Source organism: Syngnathus leptorhynchus, chromosome 4, assembly GCF_054491065.1.
Source record: "Syngnathus leptorhynchus isolate UIUO chromosome 4, UIUO_Slep, whole genome shotgun sequence".
Lineage (NCBI taxonomy): Eukaryota > Metazoa > Chordata > Actinopteri > Syngnathiformes > Syngnathidae > Syngnathus > Syngnathus leptorhynchus.
The window spans coordinates 15873575-15895497 of NC_141198.1; the positions used below are offsets into that span (position 1 = coordinate 15873575).

General features: G+C 43.2%; 1 protein-coding gene across 1 annotated transcript in view; it reads left to right on the plus strand.

The window, feature by feature from the left end:
• The window catches only part of kremen1 (kringle containing transmembrane protein 1), a 33201-nt gene extending 11989 nt beyond the window's left edge, over nucleotides 1-21212 (plus strand). Inside the window, exons 3-10 of the mRNA XM_085910719.1 lie at nucleotides 6405-6567; nucleotides 8066-8157; nucleotides 14500-14624; nucleotides 15939-16092; nucleotides 16166-16498; nucleotides 17662-17847; nucleotides 18737-18821; nucleotides 19018-21212. Of these exons, the coding sequence (XP_085766845.1) occupies nucleotides 6405-6567; nucleotides 8066-8157; nucleotides 14500-14624; nucleotides 15939-16092; nucleotides 16166-16498; nucleotides 17662-17847; nucleotides 18737-18821; nucleotides 19018-19207 (1328 nt within the window). The 3' untranslated portion in view covers nucleotides 19208-21212. The remainder of the gene's footprint in view (nucleotides 1-6404; nucleotides 6568-8065; nucleotides 8158-14499; nucleotides 14625-15938; nucleotides 16093-16165; nucleotides 16499-17661; nucleotides 17848-18736; nucleotides 18822-19017) is intronic.
• Nucleotides 21213-21923: the final 711 nt, after the last annotated feature.

The following is a 21923-nucleotide window of genomic DNA, read 5'->3' on the forward strand; positions in this document are numbered from 1 at the left end:
AAATAATAATTCACTCAGATTTTAGTGAACGATTCATGAATCCACACGTTAAATGCTTTATTTAGTCCTGTTTTGTTGTTGTTGTAAAAATAGTTTTCTGTATCAAAAATCATACAAATGATTGTTTTCTAATTTGAGTATTTTTTGGTGAGATTTAAATTTAGATTAAAAATGTGGAATCATTGATTTTGCTGATAGTTAAGTATTTAGTGTTCATATTTTATTGATTAATTTGTGCATTTTGTTTGTTACAATAACAAATTTAATTTGAATAATCAACAAATTATTTAACTTTTTTTTAATCAAAAACTTTACTCGTATATTAAACATGACTTGAGATACTTTTTTTTATTTTCTAATTACTCAATAAAAATCCAAAAGTATTATTCTGTGTCTACAAGAATGTCATTTGTCAGGACATAAAAGTAGTAATCCCGCAAAAACGAGAACATCAGTATGTTTTGATATTAACAACGAAGGACACACAAATAAACTATATTTCAATATTTCACCTTTGATTCTGGACATCTTTATTTTCCAGATTAAAAAATGACCTCACAAAGATTCAGATTGAATTGCCGTAAAACATTGTGTAGCAAAATTGCAACTCAATTTGGACCTCTGAGCTATACCTTCTGGATGCCCTGAAGTTCCAAGACCCCAGGTTGAGAACCACCGGCTGAACTAAAGAGCCGCCTGCACCCACACCATCAACCCCAAATGTCAGTATACAAAAAGATGAGGGGTGGCCAGTTTACTGCTCAAGTCCTCCTGTTTAACTTTGAAACAATGGCTTCAGTGTCTCCCCACCCTGGCGGGCCTTTGAGACCAGGCAACGTGATAATGATGCCTGTCAGGCATAAACAAGGAAGATAAGCCACGCATTTGATCTACGGCCACAGATTGCGTTTCCTCGAGCACAGACCCTTTGATTTCTCCCTCCTTCTTTTTGTCTCCGGACCCCGTAATTACGTCGGACCTCGTCGGAGGTTTCGGGGGGGGGGGGCTGAACACCGTAACCCCCCCTTGCAACGCAACCAAAACACATGTAATTTACATTCCTCACATACCAGCCAAGCGATGCACAAACAGCGGGATGGAAAACAGGTGTGTTTCGCCTCATCTGGCTTGGCTCTCCCTCGAAGGCGCTAACCCCCTTTTGATGTCAAGGCAGCGCGAGTAAGAGATGTGAGAGGCTCGGCGTTACGGCTCGTCGAGAATTGACGGGTCACGGTCTCGGTTCCTGTCGCGCCGTGAGATATAGCACCCGCTTGGGGTTCGATTTGACGTCCCTCCAAACCACAGGGGGGCAGTGCAGAAAGAATGAGACTAATGATCAACAAACATCATTTGTGTTTTTTGACTGTAGGTTGGCTACAGACTGATGTTGTAGTCAGATTAGATCAACTTGGTTTGGGCGTCTACAAAAAAATTGTCGATGGCCTTTGATCCGCTCTGCTGTGGAGCTAAAATGGGCCCCCCCCCCCCCCCCAATTTCTTCTCAGGCGACCATGATTTAGGAAGATTAAGTGGTGGTAGTGTAGTCAAGATCAGAGGAAACCAAGTTCTGGCTTCTACGATTATGCTCTTTGTTCCTGGTCAAGATCAGATTATCTGCGGTCGAGACTAGGTTGCCATTTTTATGAGTCAACATTATATCATAGGATTGTCCCTCATTTGTGAGTGCGAGACAAGACCTAGGAGACCCGTCAAGAGCGGCTCGAGGACCGCTCATCCCAAATGCTCCGATGGCAATTCATTTAAGAACTCGGCTCCATTTGAGACTGCCCAAGCAAGACAACAGGAAGTCAAGCAGACAGGCAACACTTAAAGGATTCACCATAGTGAGGAAAGTTTCTCTGCACGGATGAGAATGGCATCACCGTGGCGACGCCGCTCCCGGAGGTACAAAAGGCGCTTCTGTTTGGAGTCAGTCTATAAGCATCTGTGTCGGATTCTTCCTAAAATACAGCGAAAAGCGTGGTAATTGAGACACGATCCAAATCGCCGCCGGTCTCAACAGGACATTGTAACCGGACAGACTTCTTGCGTTCGTTGCTAAAGGAAGTCGTCTGTTTCCAGGTCAATTTTGTTGTTGTTGTTGTTGTTGCTCAAACTCATCTTACAACATTGCCCCCTTAAAACAGGATACTTACAGATGATTTGGTGAATTCCTTGAGATCCGATCCCATTCGGCCAGAACTTTAGTACCTTGTCGTTGCTCCTTCTAGATAGCTTTAGAAATACGGTGGACACAAGTTGGCTGTACGGGCAATGATCATTTCTGGTGCTAAATCTGTTCAATAATTGCAGCAGTCAAATGCTATCAACGTCGTCGCCATGTTTGTCCCGAGGTGCACGCAAGCTGAGGGATTCTCTTATCTTGACTTGAGACGCCCCCATGCCAGGTCGTTAGCAACATGTGCTAGATGGCGTTGATATGAAAGCGTGTACGTGATGAGGAACCCTTTTTTTTTTTTTTTTTTTTAAGGGTCAGGTGTCTTCCTTTCAAGAGTAGGCTGTAGTTTTTGCGATCGGCAGTTCAACTGGAAAAAAAGGAAAGCACTCACGGCACTTGGGATTTTCGTTTCCGATTTTTGTTCGATTTGCTGCAGTTAATTTTGACCAAGTAAGGTGTGGAAAGTATTAAAAGTAAAGTCATAAAAGTAAGAAAGTGCTTGGGTTGACTTAGTTACATCTCATCGCTGCTCACAGTTAACTTTACCGCCCTGGTCTAAGTCTTAAATTATTTGGCACAATGCGAAGTGAAGGGCTCGCTACACAGGTCATTTATTAGCTGCTTTAACAACGCGCGGACGGCCTCGATAAAAGTGCTCATTGTTTTCCGTTGCCGTCTTTCTTACTGAATTCTCCCCTCGCTATCACTTTGTCTTTTGTGGTCCCTCCTCAGTCTCCTCGTCCTTTTCATCTCTTATGGGTTGCATCCCAGGAATGGCAAACGTGTGCAGCGGACCTCGAAGCGAATGCTCTCGGGCCGTCCTCCGCTTTTGTTAATTTGTTGGGATTCCCCAACCGAATCTGGGTATTGGAGACCTTGGCAGTAGATAATGACGTGGTTTCTGGTAATTGGGGGGGAGGGGATCCTCATCTTGGGTAAAGTTGAAAGTGCACTGTTGGGGATCTTTACTGTCCGATTGCCTTGTACGTCATCGTCAGATTCTACGGCCTGTCGGTCGGTGCCTGAACGTTTTCCAATTGAAAAGATGCAAAGGGTTCCGGCTCGTTCCGTTCCCGTCCGGTCACAAGAGGTGCTTCCGTATGTCGATGTCCTTTTTTTTTTTTGATTGCTAGGTTTGACAAGGAACTTCAAACACAAACGTTTTTGGCAGAGTGTTTAGATTAGTTCCAGATATAGCTCGGGCAGATTAGATTAATTCCATTAGCCGGCGAAATAACAGGGGATTCGTTTTTATAGGTTGCTGCCCTGCCACTTTTGCCGAGGAGTCCTGTGGCTAAAGCCGGGAGCTTGTGCGGTGAGGAATTCGTACAGCAAGTGCGGTGCCGCTCTCGCCCAGGCTATTTCGGGCTTGAATGAGGTCCTGGTTTATGGTCCAGTTATCTGGAGGGGGGGGGGGGATGCAAGCTTATGACAAAGGCATTAAAAGCAACGAGGGACTATAAAATCCTTTTGAGGAGTCATTGACCGAAAAATTAGCCGGTCAGCGGCATCTGTTCCCTCCCCCTTTAATTTGCACTCTCACTGACCCCCTTTTGCTCCAGGGTGCGGCGAATAAAATACGAGAGACGGCGAGAGAGGCGAGCAAGGTGAGGACCACCATTGCCTCTGCGCTGACGTGTAATTAGATGGATGGATGGATGGATGGATGGATGGATGGATGGATGGATGGATGGATGGATGGAATAGATAGATAGATTTAAACTAATAAACAATCAAATAATACATCATTATAAAAACTAAAATGTTAAAAATAATAAATAATTAATAATAAATGCCGACAGCCTCCATGCAACGTTTGCTCAAGCTCTGACCTTGTGCCTTTGACTTATTAGCTTCTTTTATCGCGCCGAATCAAACTTGGCTATCACACCTTACGTCCACGGAGTATAGACAATTTAAATTCCTGTCCATCCGTCCATGTGTTGGCATACATCGTTCGGTTTTTGGGAGAAGCCAGGCAAAATCTCTCAAGACAAATTCTACTCATAAGAGACAAAATGAAAAATTTGGTCAGGATTTCAGGGCTCTCCCAAAATTGATATCAAATGACCTCAAAAAAGTCAACTTCAAACCAAAATGGCAGACATCCTGTGTCTTTTCGGGCACGAGTCTCTCGCAAAAACATGATCCAAGTTTTCAAGGCAGCGGCGCAACCACCCGTCCCCCATTTCGCGACCGCCGCAAAGCGCCACATCTGGCCTGATCCTTGGTAGAGCTTTTTTTTCTCGAGTGCTGACATTAATGAGCGTCACAACCGTAATGGCTACCAGGATGGCGGCCGCGGTGGGAAATGCTACAGATGCGTTTCATAATAACGGCGACTAAATTGTTTTGGTCTGCTTGATATGAGGGTTTCCTTCGTGAATTGAAAGCTTGGTAATCGGTATTGTTTTCCAAGAAATGTTACGAAAGAAGGGTCTTTTGCCCCCACTTGGAAAAGGCTACTTCAGATCCGTAAGAAAGGCGGGATTGCGTGGAAGAAAGAAAAAAATTCCGCAGTTTCCCATCGCCTTGAAAGCGACGGTCACTGTCCGACTATCCCGCTTGCGTTTCCGTGCAAACGGCTCGGCCAAATCAATGCCTAATCTCGTGTTACCTTTGAACTATAATTGTGTCGTTTTTAGTCCACCGAGGCTGTGAGCATATAATAAAGTTGGAAGGAAGCTCTTAGTGCCAGCGAGGAAGCCACGGCCTGTAATTAGCCGCGCGTTTCATCCCCCCCCCGCTCGCTAACATGACAAACGGCTACGCTCGGTCTTATATGTGACCAGGCAACCCCGTGTTTTTGTGTTTTTATTTGTTTGTTTCTGCCATCATCATGTGACCCCAAAGCCTAACAGGTTCTTTTTTGCTCAGATCTTATTTCAAGTGGCTATGTGGAAGTCACCAGCCACAAATCCCAAGCGATGTAATAACAGGGCCAATAACCGGCCTTGATCTTTCTCTCGGGTTCGGCTAAGGCCGCGACCCAACGCCATGTGGATTCTTTGGCGGAGTTCTGCTTATTTCTGTCGGGCATGATGGCTGTTATCTTGAGGAGTGGACCACATTCTCACCCGTGCGAAGATACGAAGAGTTTGACTTTACTATTCGGCGCTGACGATTACCAAACCCATCATACGTTGACGCTGTCATGACAGAAAACTCTTGACTCGCTTGTCTGCTGTCGGCGGACTAGAATGTTCCGTGGTCCGTTACAATGACAAGGAGACAGTCGTCGTACGTCTGCATGGCTGAGAGAGAACAATCGCGGTTAGCTTCACTAGTGTCGGGTATCCCAATATTTTCGCCACTTCCCCACCACAAGCACAAACGGTCCTTTTGGAAAAAGACGCGAGCTGCAGTCTTCCGCCCGATGTTATCCCGGGGCACTGATTGTTTCTGGCTGCTGGTGACTCACCGCCGGGGTTTTTCGTCGCCGCTGCCGCCGCCAAACACTCAATAGCAGCGCTAGCTTTGATGGGGCTGCAGCTTCCGTCATCTTGAAATGTGCTGTGAAGGAATCACCACACAATCAGAGCAGATTGAGTGTTCAGCTATGCCTCGCGGATCCCAGCGCACGACAAAGCCAGTGGACAGCAGGAGCCGCACGGCGAGGAATGTCTGGAGTTCAAATATAAATTGGTAATGACAGAATCCCTAAAAGCATCCCGTGAGGATGGCCTGCTTTTTGTTTGTTTGAACTGGCTCTTGTTTTTCCAGGGAAATAAACGCATCCCTCGGCCCATATGGTTGTCATACACTTCCTGGAAACTGGAGCCGTGCCTTGATGTTAATTGAAACAATACTGCGCTCAGCTTTTTAGTTTTTTTTTTTTCCTTTTGGCTTTAACACGTTTGGCAAGCACCGCAAAGAAAGCAGCCGGCGGCGAAGACTAGCATTATTATTCCAACTGTGCTTTCTGCCATCACTCCCAATACGTTCAAACATTTTAATAGGGCCAGATTGTCCTAAAAAAAAAAACACCACATGTGTTTTACATACTGTACATGCCTCCTCCCAGCAGCAACTTTTGTGCTCAAGACCATTCCACATAAGGTGCCAAATAGTTGATTTGAATAAAAAAAAAAAAAGGATTCATTCATATCCATGCGTGATTGTACAATTTGCAAATATTTAAATCTAATTTTTTCCTCAGGTGGAATACTGCTATAAGTTCTAATCAAGGTTTTGATTGCACGTGATTTGATTCCTTTCCTTCCAGAGTGTTACACGGCCAACGGGGAGGACTACAGGGGCTTCCAGAAGCAGACCAGTTTGTACGGGGGAAAGCCCTGCCTCTTCTGGAACGAAACCTTCCAGCACCCCTACAACACGCTCAAGTACCCCAACGGCGAGGGCGGCCTGGGCAGCCACAACTATTGCAGGTCGGTGTTTCATTTGGGGTACGGTGCTCTCCTTCAAATCTGGGCGACAGTCACTTTAAAAGCAATTTAAAAGGTTGTGATGATCATCGAGGTTGGACTCAAATGAATCATCTCCTCTTTATTTATTTATTTATTAATTAATTAATTTCTTTCTTTTTGGGTTTGATTTTGGTTTGATTTTTCCTCATTTGAGCAAAGACATAATTGATGATGGCCATCACCAGAACTTCATTCAGGACTCATTTTTGCTGATTCCGTCTTTGCATCTGCTAGTTAGCAACATTTGTGTCCTCCAGACGGCGCTTTTCAAACTATTCGCAAGAAAACCAACTTGAAAACCAAATCCAAAATTTGAACCAGAAACAGAAGCTCTGACCTTGGCTTAAAACCCCACTTTCAATCCTTGACCCTCATTTGAAACCCTAACATTAAATTGAAACCTGACTTTTGAATTTCTCGCCCTAATTTGAAACTCAGCGGCATTATGCAACTTTATCCTTTTTACTCCGGAAGGGTGGCTTGGCCCTGCTTTCCAGCAGGCCGTAAGGAAACAAAATATCCTTCCCCCAAAGCCTCCAAAAGCTTTTTTTCCCCCAGTTCCACTTGTGAAGTCCTTACACAGCCAATCTTTGAAGCGGTGCTGACTTACGAGATTTACGAGGAGGACGCGCATGCGGCGCATGGCGGTGACACTTGCACTCACATTAGCCAGCGTTTTTACATTCCACGTCCGAGTAGAATGGACATCTTCATTCTTCCCTGCAAATCGGCAGCTCGCCGCAGATTCGGCAATTTCCTCGCTGATTCTTATTAATGCCAAATTGAGGACAGTTTGGTTGCAGAAAATATCACGTCAGGACCATGTTAAACTAAGGTCCGCTAATATTTGTTGTATAATATGTATGTATAAATATTATTTTAATATTTGTAAATATTTTATTTCAGAATTCTGTTTTCTACTAGTATTTACAAACCATTGTTATTCTTTTTCCCAGCAAATATTTTTTCATAATATCAGACTATTGTTAACGAGCGCATGCAGTTATCTCTGAGCAATATGAGGAAAACTAATATTTGCGCTAATTAAGAATCTACACAGTGTGATCATCTTCTACAAAGAAAACAGGAAATGAGCATTTTTACGTTTTTATGGTTGTAATTCACATTTGTAAAGGTGAGAGAGTCAATGTGAAGCGTTTTACCTCTCACCAGCATGCAACAATGAAATATCGGCTTTCTATAAGACTTTCTGCCTAGGTTGTCATATTTTTCTGTTCTGTGACAAAGACCGAAAGGGGATATCATTCATAGCGCCCCTGAGATGCTGCGAGCACCAATGTGAAACAAATTCAAACCCTAATTTGAACCTGGATTTAGAAACCTAACAGTCTTAAAACCTTGACCTGAAAGCTTTGAAAGCATAGCCACTGTCTTAAAAAGCTAGCATTGCAATACAACCACACCGTTTGGATTTGAATAGAATGTCATTTTTCCACAGGAACCCCGACGGGGACGTCCAGCCATGGTGCTACATTGCAGACCACGAAGACGGGATTTACTGGCGCTACTGTGACATTCCAACTTGCCAGAGTGAGTGACCCGACTTATCCCACATGGCTCATTCTTCCCGACTATTAATTCTATGCCGCTTTCGTGGAAAATATACGGACAAATTTATTAGGATTTCACCAGAATTTGCCTGTGATTTACGCACCCCGGAGTTCCACACGGCTCATTTCTAGGCCCTCGTCCTTACTGTCACTCATGGAAAATGTCATCTTTTGGAGAAGACAATGGTACTAACTGTTAGATTACAGTTGAATTCTCAGCCTTACTGTACTCATAGCATACTTTGTGATTTGTATTTGAGCTGAAGGAAGGTCCCAGGTCATATCCCCTGGTCAGGTCTCAACGTTTCACATGGTTCCACTTTCTGCTCTCACGGATGCTTTCACTTTCTGACGAGACTTCTGTACCACTTTTTTGGAAAGGTCATAGGGCAAGGAAATTCTCACGGTCTACTATGTAAGGCCGGTCTTCAATTCACCCCAAACGACGCTGTTTTCTCATGCCTAAAAAAAAAAAAGACATCACGTACGCTTCCTGTTGTCTTGTGTATCTCTCGACAGTCGAGACACATGCCCAAAAATGCGTCACTTGATGTTCCTTTCTCCAAAGACAGGTATGGTCACATTGCAGTTACACCCCGTTTGTAATTGTGAGCGGATATTTATTTAATTGTCAACCAGGGAGTGATTTCTAGTGCAACGCAGAAAGAACGCAACAGTGGCTTTTGTTTTCTCTGTGGACGTCGTGTCTTCGGAGAACGCCGTGCCCTTACCGCACATTACTGGGCGGGTCATAAGAAGTTTGGAAAGCCAGCGTGACCGTGTAGATTGCAGTTTAGCTTAACGGGAGCGTCAAAAAGGTGGCGCAGGCGGCATTTGGAGTCAAGTGCTAACATTGATCAATGAAACGGTTTAAATGTCATCATGAGATATTTCTACTTTTGAGTTTGCCATGCATTCAAGTCAAGGTCTCCGACAATATGCAGAAGAAACCATGCGTAACATTTGTTGGACAATAATTCCAGGATGGAGTCAAGTTCAAATTGATGGATTTAATCTCAACGAGCTTCAGAACCGTATTCTGCCGGTGTCAGTTCAATCGAACCGATGCCGAGAAACAAACAAACAAAAATCATTGTGCAAGTCAAAGCGCTTGTCTTTCAAAGCGGGACAAACCGGTTGTGCTGACAAAAAATGCCGACGGTCGCACGAGCGTGCACGCGCTCTCTCTAAAACCCGCGCTGTCAACACTCGACGTGGCCTTATGCCACCGACATTTGTCCTAATTTAAAATTTACGACCCAATCGTGGCTTTTACGACTCTCCCTGAATGCCGGCCATTTTCTCAGTTCATTTTGAAGTGTTCTAATGAGCTCGTGAAAATGAAATGACGACACGAGCTCAGATAAAGGCTTCTCGGGAATGGGTACCGACCCTCAAACTGTACGAGAAGTTGCACCTCGCAGTAGCTGCTTTTCCCAATTGGAATGAACAATATGGGGCCCTTAACCAGAATGACTATTTGCGTCCATTTGAACGGGTGGCGCACCTCGAAGCCATAAACTTGGGTGTTTGGAGTCATATTTTACGAGGCAAAGTGAAGAAAGTATGCGGTGCTGAGCTATTGCTTTCATTAAGTCTGATTTATAAAGCGGTTAAATGGCACTTTGAAACTGCGCAACATCTGCGCTAACTCGCGGCGGGTGATAAATGAAGGCAGACATGAAAGCCCTGGAAGAGATGCGCTGGATCATATTTGGTGCGTCTGTTTTTTTTTGCTCCAGTGTTACAGCACAATTACAGGGTGTGCTGGGTTTATGTCACAGTAGGAAGGTTATAATTACAATTTGAATGGAAAACGGTTGTAGGCTGTAAATAGTACAAAACAATTGCATTCAAAGAAGCAAGTATGAAGTGTTAAGTGTAGCATGTGAGTGATCACATCAATCAATCAATCAACAAGTTTTATTGCACACGTTGCGTGTTGCGACCGTTGTGGCCGCTCCATCCTTTGATTCTTTTGCCTCATCTTTGTTTTTTCATGCTTTTTCTGTGCACAAATCAAATTCAAACGTTTTGGTTTTAGTGTTAGTGTTTTATCTCATAGTTTCAATTGATTTACAAACATTTCAGTTTTGTTATTATTGGTGTATTTTTTTTTGTCTAATATAGCTCAAATATTTTGATTATTTTCTGTGTTTATGTGTGGATTTTTCATTTACTGTAAGGGTTCTGTTTATTCTTAATAGTTTGGTGTTTTTCTAAATTATTTCTTTCCCTTTCTGTTTTTCTTTTTTTCTTTTCCTGTATTCTTTTTGTTTTAATTTCCCCAATAATTTTGGTATCACTTGAAACTTTCATATAATTTTATATTCATTACAAATTATATGTATTTTTCACCAAATATTCATTTGACTAATACTAGTATATTTTCATTTTAAATATTTTTTCCCAACAATGGAGTTCTTTCGCTTAATTTTAGCATTAATCCATATTTAATTAATAATTGAAATTTACTCATATATTCACTTAATCAATAATTAATAACAACAACAAAAAAACATATTTGACACTGGTGAGGTGACTTTACTTTTCAATTGTAAAACAAGTAAAAATGTTCATAAAACCTTGACTTTATTTCCTACATGGGGATGATGATTCTTTTTTTTTTTTTTTAGACATCCTTGCTTGGTGTGGCGAGTGTTTTATTTTGTCTGAGCTCATGTTTGTAGCTACATTGAGTCACGCTGAGCAGGTGCAATAAAACGTTGTACTATTTCCAGACCGATCCGGCTCACAACATGTAAAAATCCACCCTAAATTTAGCAAAAAATATAGCGTAGTGTTAAACAAATAATAATAACATGGGCCGGAGGAAAACAGTGAGGATTTGATGATGGGAAAAACAGGAAGGGAAACACGGCCATAAAGGAGAAAAGTCCAAATGAGCCAGTGGAACATGTTGGACATGTGGTCTGACTGCGGAAAACCAGACGGGAGAACCGCAGCCTGGCCTCGTGTGGTTTCCCCCGGCCCCACTTGGCCCCCCTCCGACCTCAAGGTGCTTTCAACTTGCCGCATTTATTTCTTGTTGTTTTACAAAGTTGGATGCTCTCCCGGCCTTGTGGTCAGGCACTGCGCTTTGGCCATCCCGAGAGTTTCTTCCTGTAATTTGACACACACTTTTAGACTCGCAGTGAAAGTCATCTATGAAGCTAATTTGAGTAAAAAAAAATATTTGATTGCAATAATATGTTGTTGTTTTTTTTGTCTCCATGTGTCGTGCCAACGTTTGCTTAAACACGGAGACACCAATCCATTCCGTTGTTAGCATGAAGCTTCTTCAAGCTCTTTAATGAAGAGCAAAATTTCACATGCGCTGCTTTTGTCTACCGGTGGCCATTCGTTTTTAATCAAGAAACCATGAATGAAATTGTCACGCCAAAGATGACAGTCCAGACAAACCAGTAAAAAAAAAAAAAAGCGAGGGCTTGTCATTTTGTCATTGTTATCTGACCTCCCTTTGCGATCCCCCGGGGTGGAAATACCTGCCTAGAGAGGCAGAGAGGCTTTTGAACTTTGAAAAGTAAGAGCTTGTCACAGAAAAGAGCTCCAGGACGTGGACGAGATTGAAAATCCTCGGCCGCCTTCTCGACGAGGCCGCGGTTAATTTAGCCGGGCGCCATTAGGGAATTAAAGGTATCGATTACAGGGCCGGCCAGAATGTTTGCCAACAAGTGGATGGGCTTTGTTTAGGGGGCTTGTCTTTGGGATGGATGAATGAAACCCCAAAGCGCAATATTGATCCGCTGCTTGGTCGATCTAATCGGGGAAGTTAACTTTTCACCAGCGTCTGAGATCAGATCGGCTCAAGTTTTGAGATGTTTGTGTTGCCATGTCAATTTAGTCTGCCTTCAGGATCAATACAGGCCAATGCCACTTGGATTTTATTGCCGGTCACTTTTCAATTTTTGTCCTCACTGAGCCAGAGCGCCGATGACATCAGCGTGTTTGCGTCCTCTGATTGGTCGATCAGATACTCGACGAGCTAGCGTGTAGCACACATTAATAAAACATTTAATCATTAGAATCGATATGATGCGTTTTATTTACATTTTTATTAAGTATGTGAGGATTGATTTATTGATTGATTGATGGGTGTGTTGTGGTGGTTTTCTTTGATTCATTTGCTTCATAAAGGAAGGAATCCATTTTCAACATTTGGTCATTAAGTTGTTCAAACAAAAACCCTCACGTGTGGACTGAGCAATATACCGTCCGAAGAGTTTCTTCTAATCTTTACTTTGTCGCCTTTGGACCTCATGTGGGCTCCTTCGGGTTTAGTTTGTTAAGATGTGAGGGCGAGGTCACTCTCATCTGCATTGTTTTTTAATTATTCATTTAATGCTCCCATTCTTTCTTTTAATTAGACGGTTGGTCACGCTCTCCGGCCTCGCCGGCTGGATCATTGATCTGCTTGCTGTTAATCTTTTTAATACCACACACACACACACACACACGTTAGTATTTGGGACTCACTCGACTAAAACTAATTTGGCATTTTCGAAACGTGACTTATTGATACAAAACGATACACGATGTGTCACAAAAGTTCCAGGACTGGCGTCATTAAAAAAAGATATCACAATAGAAAATGTGAGTTTTCTCCTTCAATGGGTCAGATAGTGAGCTCTATTATTTAACGGAACCACAAAAACATGTTGCGATTGTCAAGCAAAAAATTGTCATGCTAAGTAGTATCTTAACTTCTTAATTGCTGGTGAGATTTTTTTTCCCCCACTTTGAGCACACACATGTGATTTGCCTTGATTTCTTCCAAACAAATAATGCGCTTTCTCCAGTGTTGCCATGTGACAGATTTATATCCCTCGTACATATTTTGCAGCGAACACTCGGTTCTTTCTGCTCGGCGATAATAACACCCTCATTGTCCAGAATCGCCGATGTAGGACCGAGTCGGGGGGGGGGGGGGGGGGGGGGGGGTTCATTTACAGGCATAAAGGCATTAAAATGCGGTTAACCAGAGACATCATCGAATAGTTTTCTATCTTCAAATATGATTTTGACTATATCATAGATGTAAAATAACTTTCCGGGAAAGCCACTTTTAAAAGATCACTGTTACAAAATACAGTTTGAAAATGATTCAAATTCTCCAATTGGGAATAAAAGTCAGGCTGTTTACAATATAAATATCCTTAGCCTTTCTGGTGATTTTGAAATCACATTTCAATCTTCCAAATACGCATGGGGGGAAAAAAAAAGTTATCTACGGCTAATATTAAAAATCAAAAATGTTAATGGGGATTTAAAATGCTTCTTACATTGCCAGCTTTTTTCCAGCCTTTACATTGCTTTCAACACTAAAACTTCCAAAAGTCACCATCAACTTGGTTTTAGCATTCATTATGGTCAGTCGATTGCTAGCTTGGTGGGGAATTGTCAGTCAGACTAACTAGCTGGCCATACCAAACACTAAACTCGAAGTTTAGTGACCGAGTAACTAGCCGACTACCTTTCAAACTCACTGACTAAATAATTGACTGACCGACTCTGTCGCTCTCTGCCTGACTGAAGCAGCCAAATGCAAAAAAAAAAAATAATAATAATCTTTCTGCCACCAGTTTTAATCTGCGTGAGCATTTTTTGCACCGGGGAGTCTGCTCGGGTCCCATCCAGGTGTTTATCTCCCGTCTTTTCTGTGCCGTAATCCCTTGGCAGATAAAGAAGCTGCAAAAGAGCTGCATTAGCTCTCTGCCATCTCACACACACACACACACACACACACACACACACACACACACACACACACACACACACACACACACACACACACACACACACACACACACACACACACACAGATTGTGATTAGCATCATCGTGATTCACAGACACATGAATGGGCTGGGAAAAGCTGGGCCTGCATTGTGCTACAAAGCTGAAGTATTTGACTTGGTTTACGACTCGGGCGAGGGAGCGATGAACCAAGATGTAAATAAGAAGAAATCAAGTGTCACATGGCAATTTCCAAACACAAAGTGTGACCTTGTTTTCTCCGAGCAAGCGAGCGAACCGTCGACACCCTCCGTCTTTTTGCAGGACGTCGTAACTTCCAATGGAATCCAAAGTGGTCGCAGTTGCCTTTTAACCTCGGGTTCTTGCGTAGAGAACATCAAATGTGCAATATGTGGGAAAACATTTTTTATTGGGGAGGGATGGCTCAATTGTTGATTTTTTTTTTTTTACTTTACCAGTTTTCTTGTGCTCATCATGTGACCATGTTTTTATTATTGTACTACATGATAGTCATCCTGGCTTTTGCTTTTTTTTTTTTTTTCTAGTGCCCGGTAACCTCGGCTGCTTCCGAGACAGCGGCGACCCGCCCACTTTGTCCGGGCCCACCGAGACGTCCCACAAGCAAACCATTCAGTCCTGCATCAGCTTCTGCAGAAAGCAGAGATACAAGGTGGGTCGGCCTCACTCTCGAAACCTCATCCCATGCACAAATTGGCTTTTGAACTCTGACCTTAGAGTTGTGAATCGTGGGCACCACCGATTGATTGGACGATATCGGCGCTTTTAAAATCGGCCATTTTTTCATCACCCCTCCCTCATCGAAATTTACACTCAAATGTACATCTTTATTGATGTAAGCATAAAAAGTCATTTTCTTTTTATCAACTCATTTATCAGAATTGTATTCAGCCATTTTTTTCCCGAATTGGCGGGCCCTACTTTAATCCTAATCTAAATATTAAACGATGATTCTGCTTTGGAGCCCTCACAAATAACTCCTCAAGTTAACGACATTACATAGAAGAAGAAAGTTTTACCGCTCCCGGTCTGCACATTTATTAATGTATTAAAAGACATATTTCTTATCGCCACTATCCTGCAGTCAAGAAACGAGAGACGAACATCGACTCTCTGTTTCCGCAAATGTGAAGCACGCCGTGTTTGCGTCACGCTGTTTATTTGCCACTCTCGGCTGACTTTCGCTGTCAAACTGTGGTTTTGAAACAAAAAGAATGTCAACAACAACAAATGGTCTGTTAGCTTCAAGTGAACTCGTAACGCAGCGTTTCGTCTGCAAGTCCCCCCCCCCCCCCCCTTCTCGCCGGCGCTTCTAATTCATTGGCAACAAACCAAATGTTCCCGGAACGATCGCAGGGGCTGTAAATTGCTCATCCGTGAGCGGAGGCGGCTGGCGAGTGGGAAAGCGCGACGTGCGTACCTTCGCTCGTGGGACTTCAAGCAGAAGACAATGGCTTCCCTTTGATGGCGACACAAAAGCACTTTTGAGCGTGATGACTTGTGACGTTTCCACATTCCACTTGTCCCATTTTATTCCCCACACTCGCGTGAGTTACGACATCTGGTAATGACAAGACGGGAAGAAAAGGCTTTCATTTCACGCCGCTTAATACACAAAAGAAGAAAGAAAGAAAAAAAAAGCATCAATTGCATTTCAACTGATAACGGTGAGGACTTTATGACTTGTTTTATGCCAGATGAAATCCGATCCGGCTCAAATAATACCGCTCTATGGGAGTTTTTTTTTCCCCACAACAATTAACTTTTTTTATGGGATGTTCAAATTATCTGTAGTGTTTAAAAAAAATTTAGCGTTGTAAAATTTCTTGCGTTTACAGAACATGTGGATTTCAGTTTCGTTGAAAGCGTCAAATACAGTTTTGGATGCTTGACACTTTTTTTCGTTTTATAGCATCGCAGCTTTTTTGGGGGGGTGAAAATATAACTAAATGTTACGTTTGTGCAGTTGGCCGGCATGGAGTCGGGGTACGCTTGTTTCTGCGGCAACGAAGCGGACCTGTTGGACCACGGCGAGGCCCCCAGCATGGAGTGCAACCACGTTTGTTTCGGCGACCACAGACAGCCGTGCGGCGGAGACGGCTGGCTCATCGTCTTCGACAGTGAGTGGTGCTGAACGGTCCGCTGACAATCAGAATTGCAAAACAGAGGTTTCCTTCTCCCCCCCCGCCACAGCTCACGTGGGTTCCTGCGGCGGGAACTACTCGTCCCCCTCCGGGGTCATCTACTCACCGGACTTTCCGGACAAATACGGAGCCGCTCGCGTTTGCTATTGGACGGTGCAGGTGCCCGGCTCCTCGGCCATCCTGTTCAACTTCACCTTCTTCGACATTACGGACCAGGCGGACATGGTGGAGCTGCTCAACGGTTACACCAGCGAGGTGGTGGCGCGCTTCGACTGGCGGAGCCCGCCCCGCCGGCTACTCAACGTCACCGGGGACTTCATCATACTTTATTTCTACTCGGACCGGACCAACCAGGCGCAGGGCTTTGCGCTGCTCTACCAAGGTGGGAATCCCCGTTGTCAATGTCGAGAACATGACGTAAACATGTCAACGAGCGGCGTATTGGCATGATGAAAATATCAATGTGTCACGTTTCCATTCATATTTGGCAACTTTCTCATCAAGCTGCGGCAGCCCCCCGCGGGCTAACCCCTTTGTGAATGCCGCCCACGTTCGGGAACACTGCGACTCTCTGATTGCATGGTCGGGCCGTGCAGAGAATAAAAAGTCTGAAGAAAAGTCAATGACCTCACCGCAAAGCTGCCGCTCTAGTTACACGTTTATGCAGATGCTTGTGGAAAGGCTAATGGACAAGGGTCGGAGAAAGGGCGGGGCGGGGCGGTGTCGGTGAGGAATTCGATCAAGACGGAGATAGGACAAAATAACAATGAATATTATTCAAAGGTTTATGATGTAAATCCCTCAAATAGTGTCAAAGAAAAAAACAGCCAGATCATGTGACTGTAAAAACTTGACAAAATGAGGCGGAAGTACATGCCGAAACAAGTCAGGTAATGTAACCTAAAATTAAATTGTTTGTGATAAAAGAACCAAAAAAAAAGTGATTGACAAGGGAAACAAAAGTACAACTAAAATTAGTTTATGGTTGCGTTTACACTGCGACAATCTGGATCAGATCCAAATCAAGATTAGCCTGCTGCCCAGGTATCTTACAGTAACTCTTGAATTCTTTACATTTTATTTCACTATATCATTGCTGTATTTTTTGATGACAATATTTTGGAGTGAGTAAATTGTTGAAGAACAAATGAAACTTTTTCTAGGCCTCACTCTAATTGCTAATCCATGAGTGACATTTTGATACTGATTTTCTGCAAAGTGGGATTTCCGTGGCGTCAAATTCCTGGCGGGTGACTTCACCTTTTCAGAACACTCAAGTGGAGCATTTTTTTAATGTCATAATTTCTCAGCCTAAAGCAATTACTGCAAGTCTGAACGTTGATCTTCAGTGCTGATGGATGGCAGTGTTCCTGTATGAGCACATCAGTGACAGCGGTGTTGATGTTTTAGGAGGTCTGCTGCATACAGCATCTTCATTTTGTGGACCCACAACCCAGTTTGAGAACATCTGAAAAAAAAAAAAAAGTCAGGTAGCACATGTAAGACTTTTCCAGGCCGACTTTTTAATCACGGCTTTTTCCGCAGCGCTCAGAAGCAGCGAGGATCAGGCAAACGCAGAGGACCAGGGCTTCTCTAGCACGGTGGAACCTCACGCGGCGGTGCTCCCCGGGGTCACCGACGGCACCAACGTGACCACCAAAGGACGCTCGACCTCGCAGATCCTCTACGTGATCACGTCCAGCCCCGGCAAGCCGGAGAACAGCATGCCAGGTCAGTGGGCTGGACCCGGACGGAGCAGCGGACACAACGCCAGTATGTCCAGCTCCCCACCCTCCTCGCTATCTCCACCTTCGTACGCCTCAAAATTATCTCCGATCATTTACGTACGGTCATTTTGCCGACAAGGCCACGCGGTTATGGTCGGTTAGTCGTCTTGCCATCGGCGTTGATATCAAAGACTGTCTATGGAAATGTTACGATAGATTTTGCCGTATTTATTTTGGCGATGTAGAAAAAAAACAAAACTCCGGGTTATCCAAACCTAAACTGTTTTTGCAAAGTTTGTCGTTCAGCTCAAGAAGGTCATTTTAAGTTCCCCTGCAAAGCATTTTATGGTCATCCCGAAATTAACTTTGTCATTGTTTTCGAATCCGGTTTGTTCTGAAGCGACCAATTTAGTTTGACATTGATGAGACACGCACGTCTCCCGGATGTCAAACGAGTGACGGCACCTCCGCGCTATGCGGGGCGGGCGGGCGTGTCGTGCCGTACCGGGCCGGGAAAAGAAACGATTACGCTGCGACCCCACCCCAGTCAAGTGGAGATGTTATGATTGCCGTTGTGACAGACTTGCCCGGAAAAAGACGATTTGAAATATTTTTTGACTACGTTACATTCTTCGGCATTTGCCTCAAGCTATTTGAAACACCAGTCGGGTCGGGTTTAACGTCTCAAGAACAAACGCGATCATTCCAACATTTCTTGACACTCTGCTGGCTCGGCTTTTGCCGGCAGGTGTTTGCTCGCATGCTTGTCCTTCCGGTTCGCTGCACTTTTTGGAGTCTTTCTGGCTGGGCGACACCACTAACACCGTGTTACCGTGTGTCCCACCCCCCACCCCTACCTGTCCCACCACCCTCCTGGATTTGTCTTTTGGCAGTGTGGACCATCTACGCTCTGGCCGGTCTCCTCATCCTCACGGTGGTTGCCATGCTGGCAAAGCTACTGCTGCACGTCACAGTCAAGTAGGTTTCGTCGTTTTCGTGGCTTGAAATTTTAGTGGCGTTACTCGGGGTCAAAGAATTTCTAGACTTTCAGTTCAGGTCACTTTTTGGTTTCGTATAAACAATGCGATGTGTCTACTCACTAATGGGTCGGTTCAACCCCTAGTGGCGAAGTTTAAGACTTAACGTCACGTTGACCTGCGTCTTTTGCGTGCAGGTCTCCCCGAATCCCCACAGTGAGCGGCTCAGACAGCTGCAGCCAGAGCGCTTCGACATCATCAGAGCCATGGATCATCTTGTACCGGCCTTCCACCATCTCCCTCTTCAAGCAGAAACTCAAGAGCCACCATCAACACCATCACCACCACCACCACCATGGAGACCTGAGCCCCTTGGTGGGCAACTAGCGCGACCCTTGATCGCTTCTTCTGAACTCTATGGTTAGCAAGGCGCTAAGCTAACGAGTGGCTAATGGCGGGTATGGCAAACTCTGGCCAGGATGGATGCCAACTTGCTCCGTCAGCGTGGTGCTGCTTCTTCGGAACTTGGGCCTCGTTTGCAAAAGTTTTCAGGGCGACCGGTCGCCCTCGGAAGAGGGTATGTTGCTCACGAGTCGGAGAGCGCGCACCGAGGGTGTCGTGGAAGTCTTAGCGTCGTGTGACGTTCAAAGTGGCTTACGGCATATCCCCCCCTCGCTCTACTCGCACGTCTCATGATGACAATGATTTATTTTTGTAAGACTTTGTAAATAGTCCCAATGAGGCGTTTAATGGCCCGTTCGTTTGTGTTCTTTGTCTTTACTGAACATATTGTTCACGTTAGCTTTGAAAGGCGGGATGGGGAGGGGTAACATTACATAACTATGTAATTCCATGTGCTCGTTCATAGGGACAAAATTATTGGGACACCCAAGAATCACAATGAATTGAAACTAATTGAAAATCTTCCACCAACATCTACAAAAATTAATAACATTTATAGTGTCTTCAGTAAAACATGTTCGGGAAAAAGCCCTGAAGCAAATCCTACACCAAGCCAGGCACTCACACTTAAATGCTTTGCCAAATTTGCAACCCTTGTCCCAGTACTTTTGTCCAAAGCTATGCATCCTCTCTTTTAATTTCGTCAAAGCAAAGGAGCGACCCGGCAACAAGTTCTTTATGGTAAAAGTACTTTTAACAAGATGCACTTAAACTTTTTTTACAATCGGTACCAGAACACGGGTAAATCCGGACATGGTGACGCAAGCCCAAGGGCACTTTGACGGCGATTTCAGTCAACAGCAGAGAGCGTTAGAGGACAAAATAGCAACACTGTGAACTTGATAAAAATGATCTTCTTAATTTCTATTCCATGAAAGCAATATTCATCAGAATACCACGTTTAGACTCGTGACTATATCAATGCCAAGAAACCTTTTGCCTTTGGCACAACTCAAACCACTAGATAATCTTAAAGGATAAAAAAAAAAAATTGAATTAGCTTTGTGTATACCAGGCCACAAATGAATACAGTAGTCGAATGTGAAAGAAATTGTTTTTAGGACCAAAGTAGCACTTACATATAAAAAGCAGCACCAGAATGAGAAATTAAGCTCAAATTTTAATTTAAAAACAACTTAATGCCTCACCTTAATTAAATGCCAACCCGCCCCCTCACAGAAAAAAAAATGCGATCTTTTTATTGGCTGCAAAATACATATAATGTATTTTAAATAACGGACATCAGCACAGTCTTACTTGACTTAGCAGAGCACCCAGATTTAAACACCTCGCCTGAAATTTTTGCCTGTGGAAAAAAAAAACCCATTTCTATTGTTTCATAAAAATATAAACGTTTAATAAAACATATTGCAAATAACATAAAGCAAGTGTGAACTCCACGCAGCCAAAGCACTCAAACTTAAATGCCTCACCCAAACATCTATGGTATGTTAACAAAAACAAAACAAAACGGATTGCTCACATTTAAACGCCTCAACTCAAATAAACATCGTCAACAGTGTTTGATAAAACGAATGTCAAACGATACAACATTGCGACACGGTCTGACGCAAACAGCCGCCATTTTCCTCCAGCTGTCTAGCAGCACGGTGTTTTTGATAGCAACCTACATTCCTTTACCGCCAATTAATGTGACAAATTGGTAAAGTTCTTTTGGAGCAAATTGTGCAAATGATTTGTGGTCTTGCGGGAATGTGCCACAACCAGAACCATCATCATCGTCTTCATGTTCTCTATGAAAAAAGAGTGTAACATAGCAGAAGTAGTGAGATTTATAATTTATACAGTAAATTATTGTTTATTTTATATGTGAACGGGAAGTATCTTTTGTATTAAAAAAAAGATCAAGGAAAAAAAAAGGGAAGTAGCTGCTTGGTTTTATTTAATGTGTCCTGTTTGCCAAAATAAAATCTGCATGTTTCCTAATGATCGTTTTCTTTGTCTTTTCGGGGGCTTTCTTTTCTGCATGGGAAAATCTCAAATCTATTTTGCAACAAATACAGCATGACGTGTTTTGTTGTAAATGCTAAATTGCTAATCTGATATAGCAAATCGCACACACAGGTCAGACCACCGTGCCCACCATCATTATCCTGGCGCAGACCAACCAGAGGTCACTTTTGTTTTATTTTTTGGAAAGAGGGGTGCTTATTTCCTCATTTATGAAAAGAACTCTAACGATCCACAGTAGTCTATTTAGCACAACATACTTTTATTTATGATTAGAGATTTGCAGAAAAAAATGCCTTTTGTTAAGCTCAACAGAAAAGCTAATTAATGATGACATAAATCGATGAGAAACTGGATCAATATTTGTAATAAACTAAATACTAAGTTGCTTTACCAATGTAAACCACAGCTCAGCAAAACAAAAAAGCCATCTGACTTGGATTCTGTCTCTAAAAAAGCTTCCTCTTAACTTTGGATTTGCATTATACTCTAGTGCCCTCTTCTGGAACTCAGGTGCACTTTATATATTGCATATTATATATATACACGTGTTTTTTTAATATATTAATATTTTATATATATATATATATATATATATATATATATATATATATATATATATATATATATATATATATATATATATATATATATATATATATATATATAT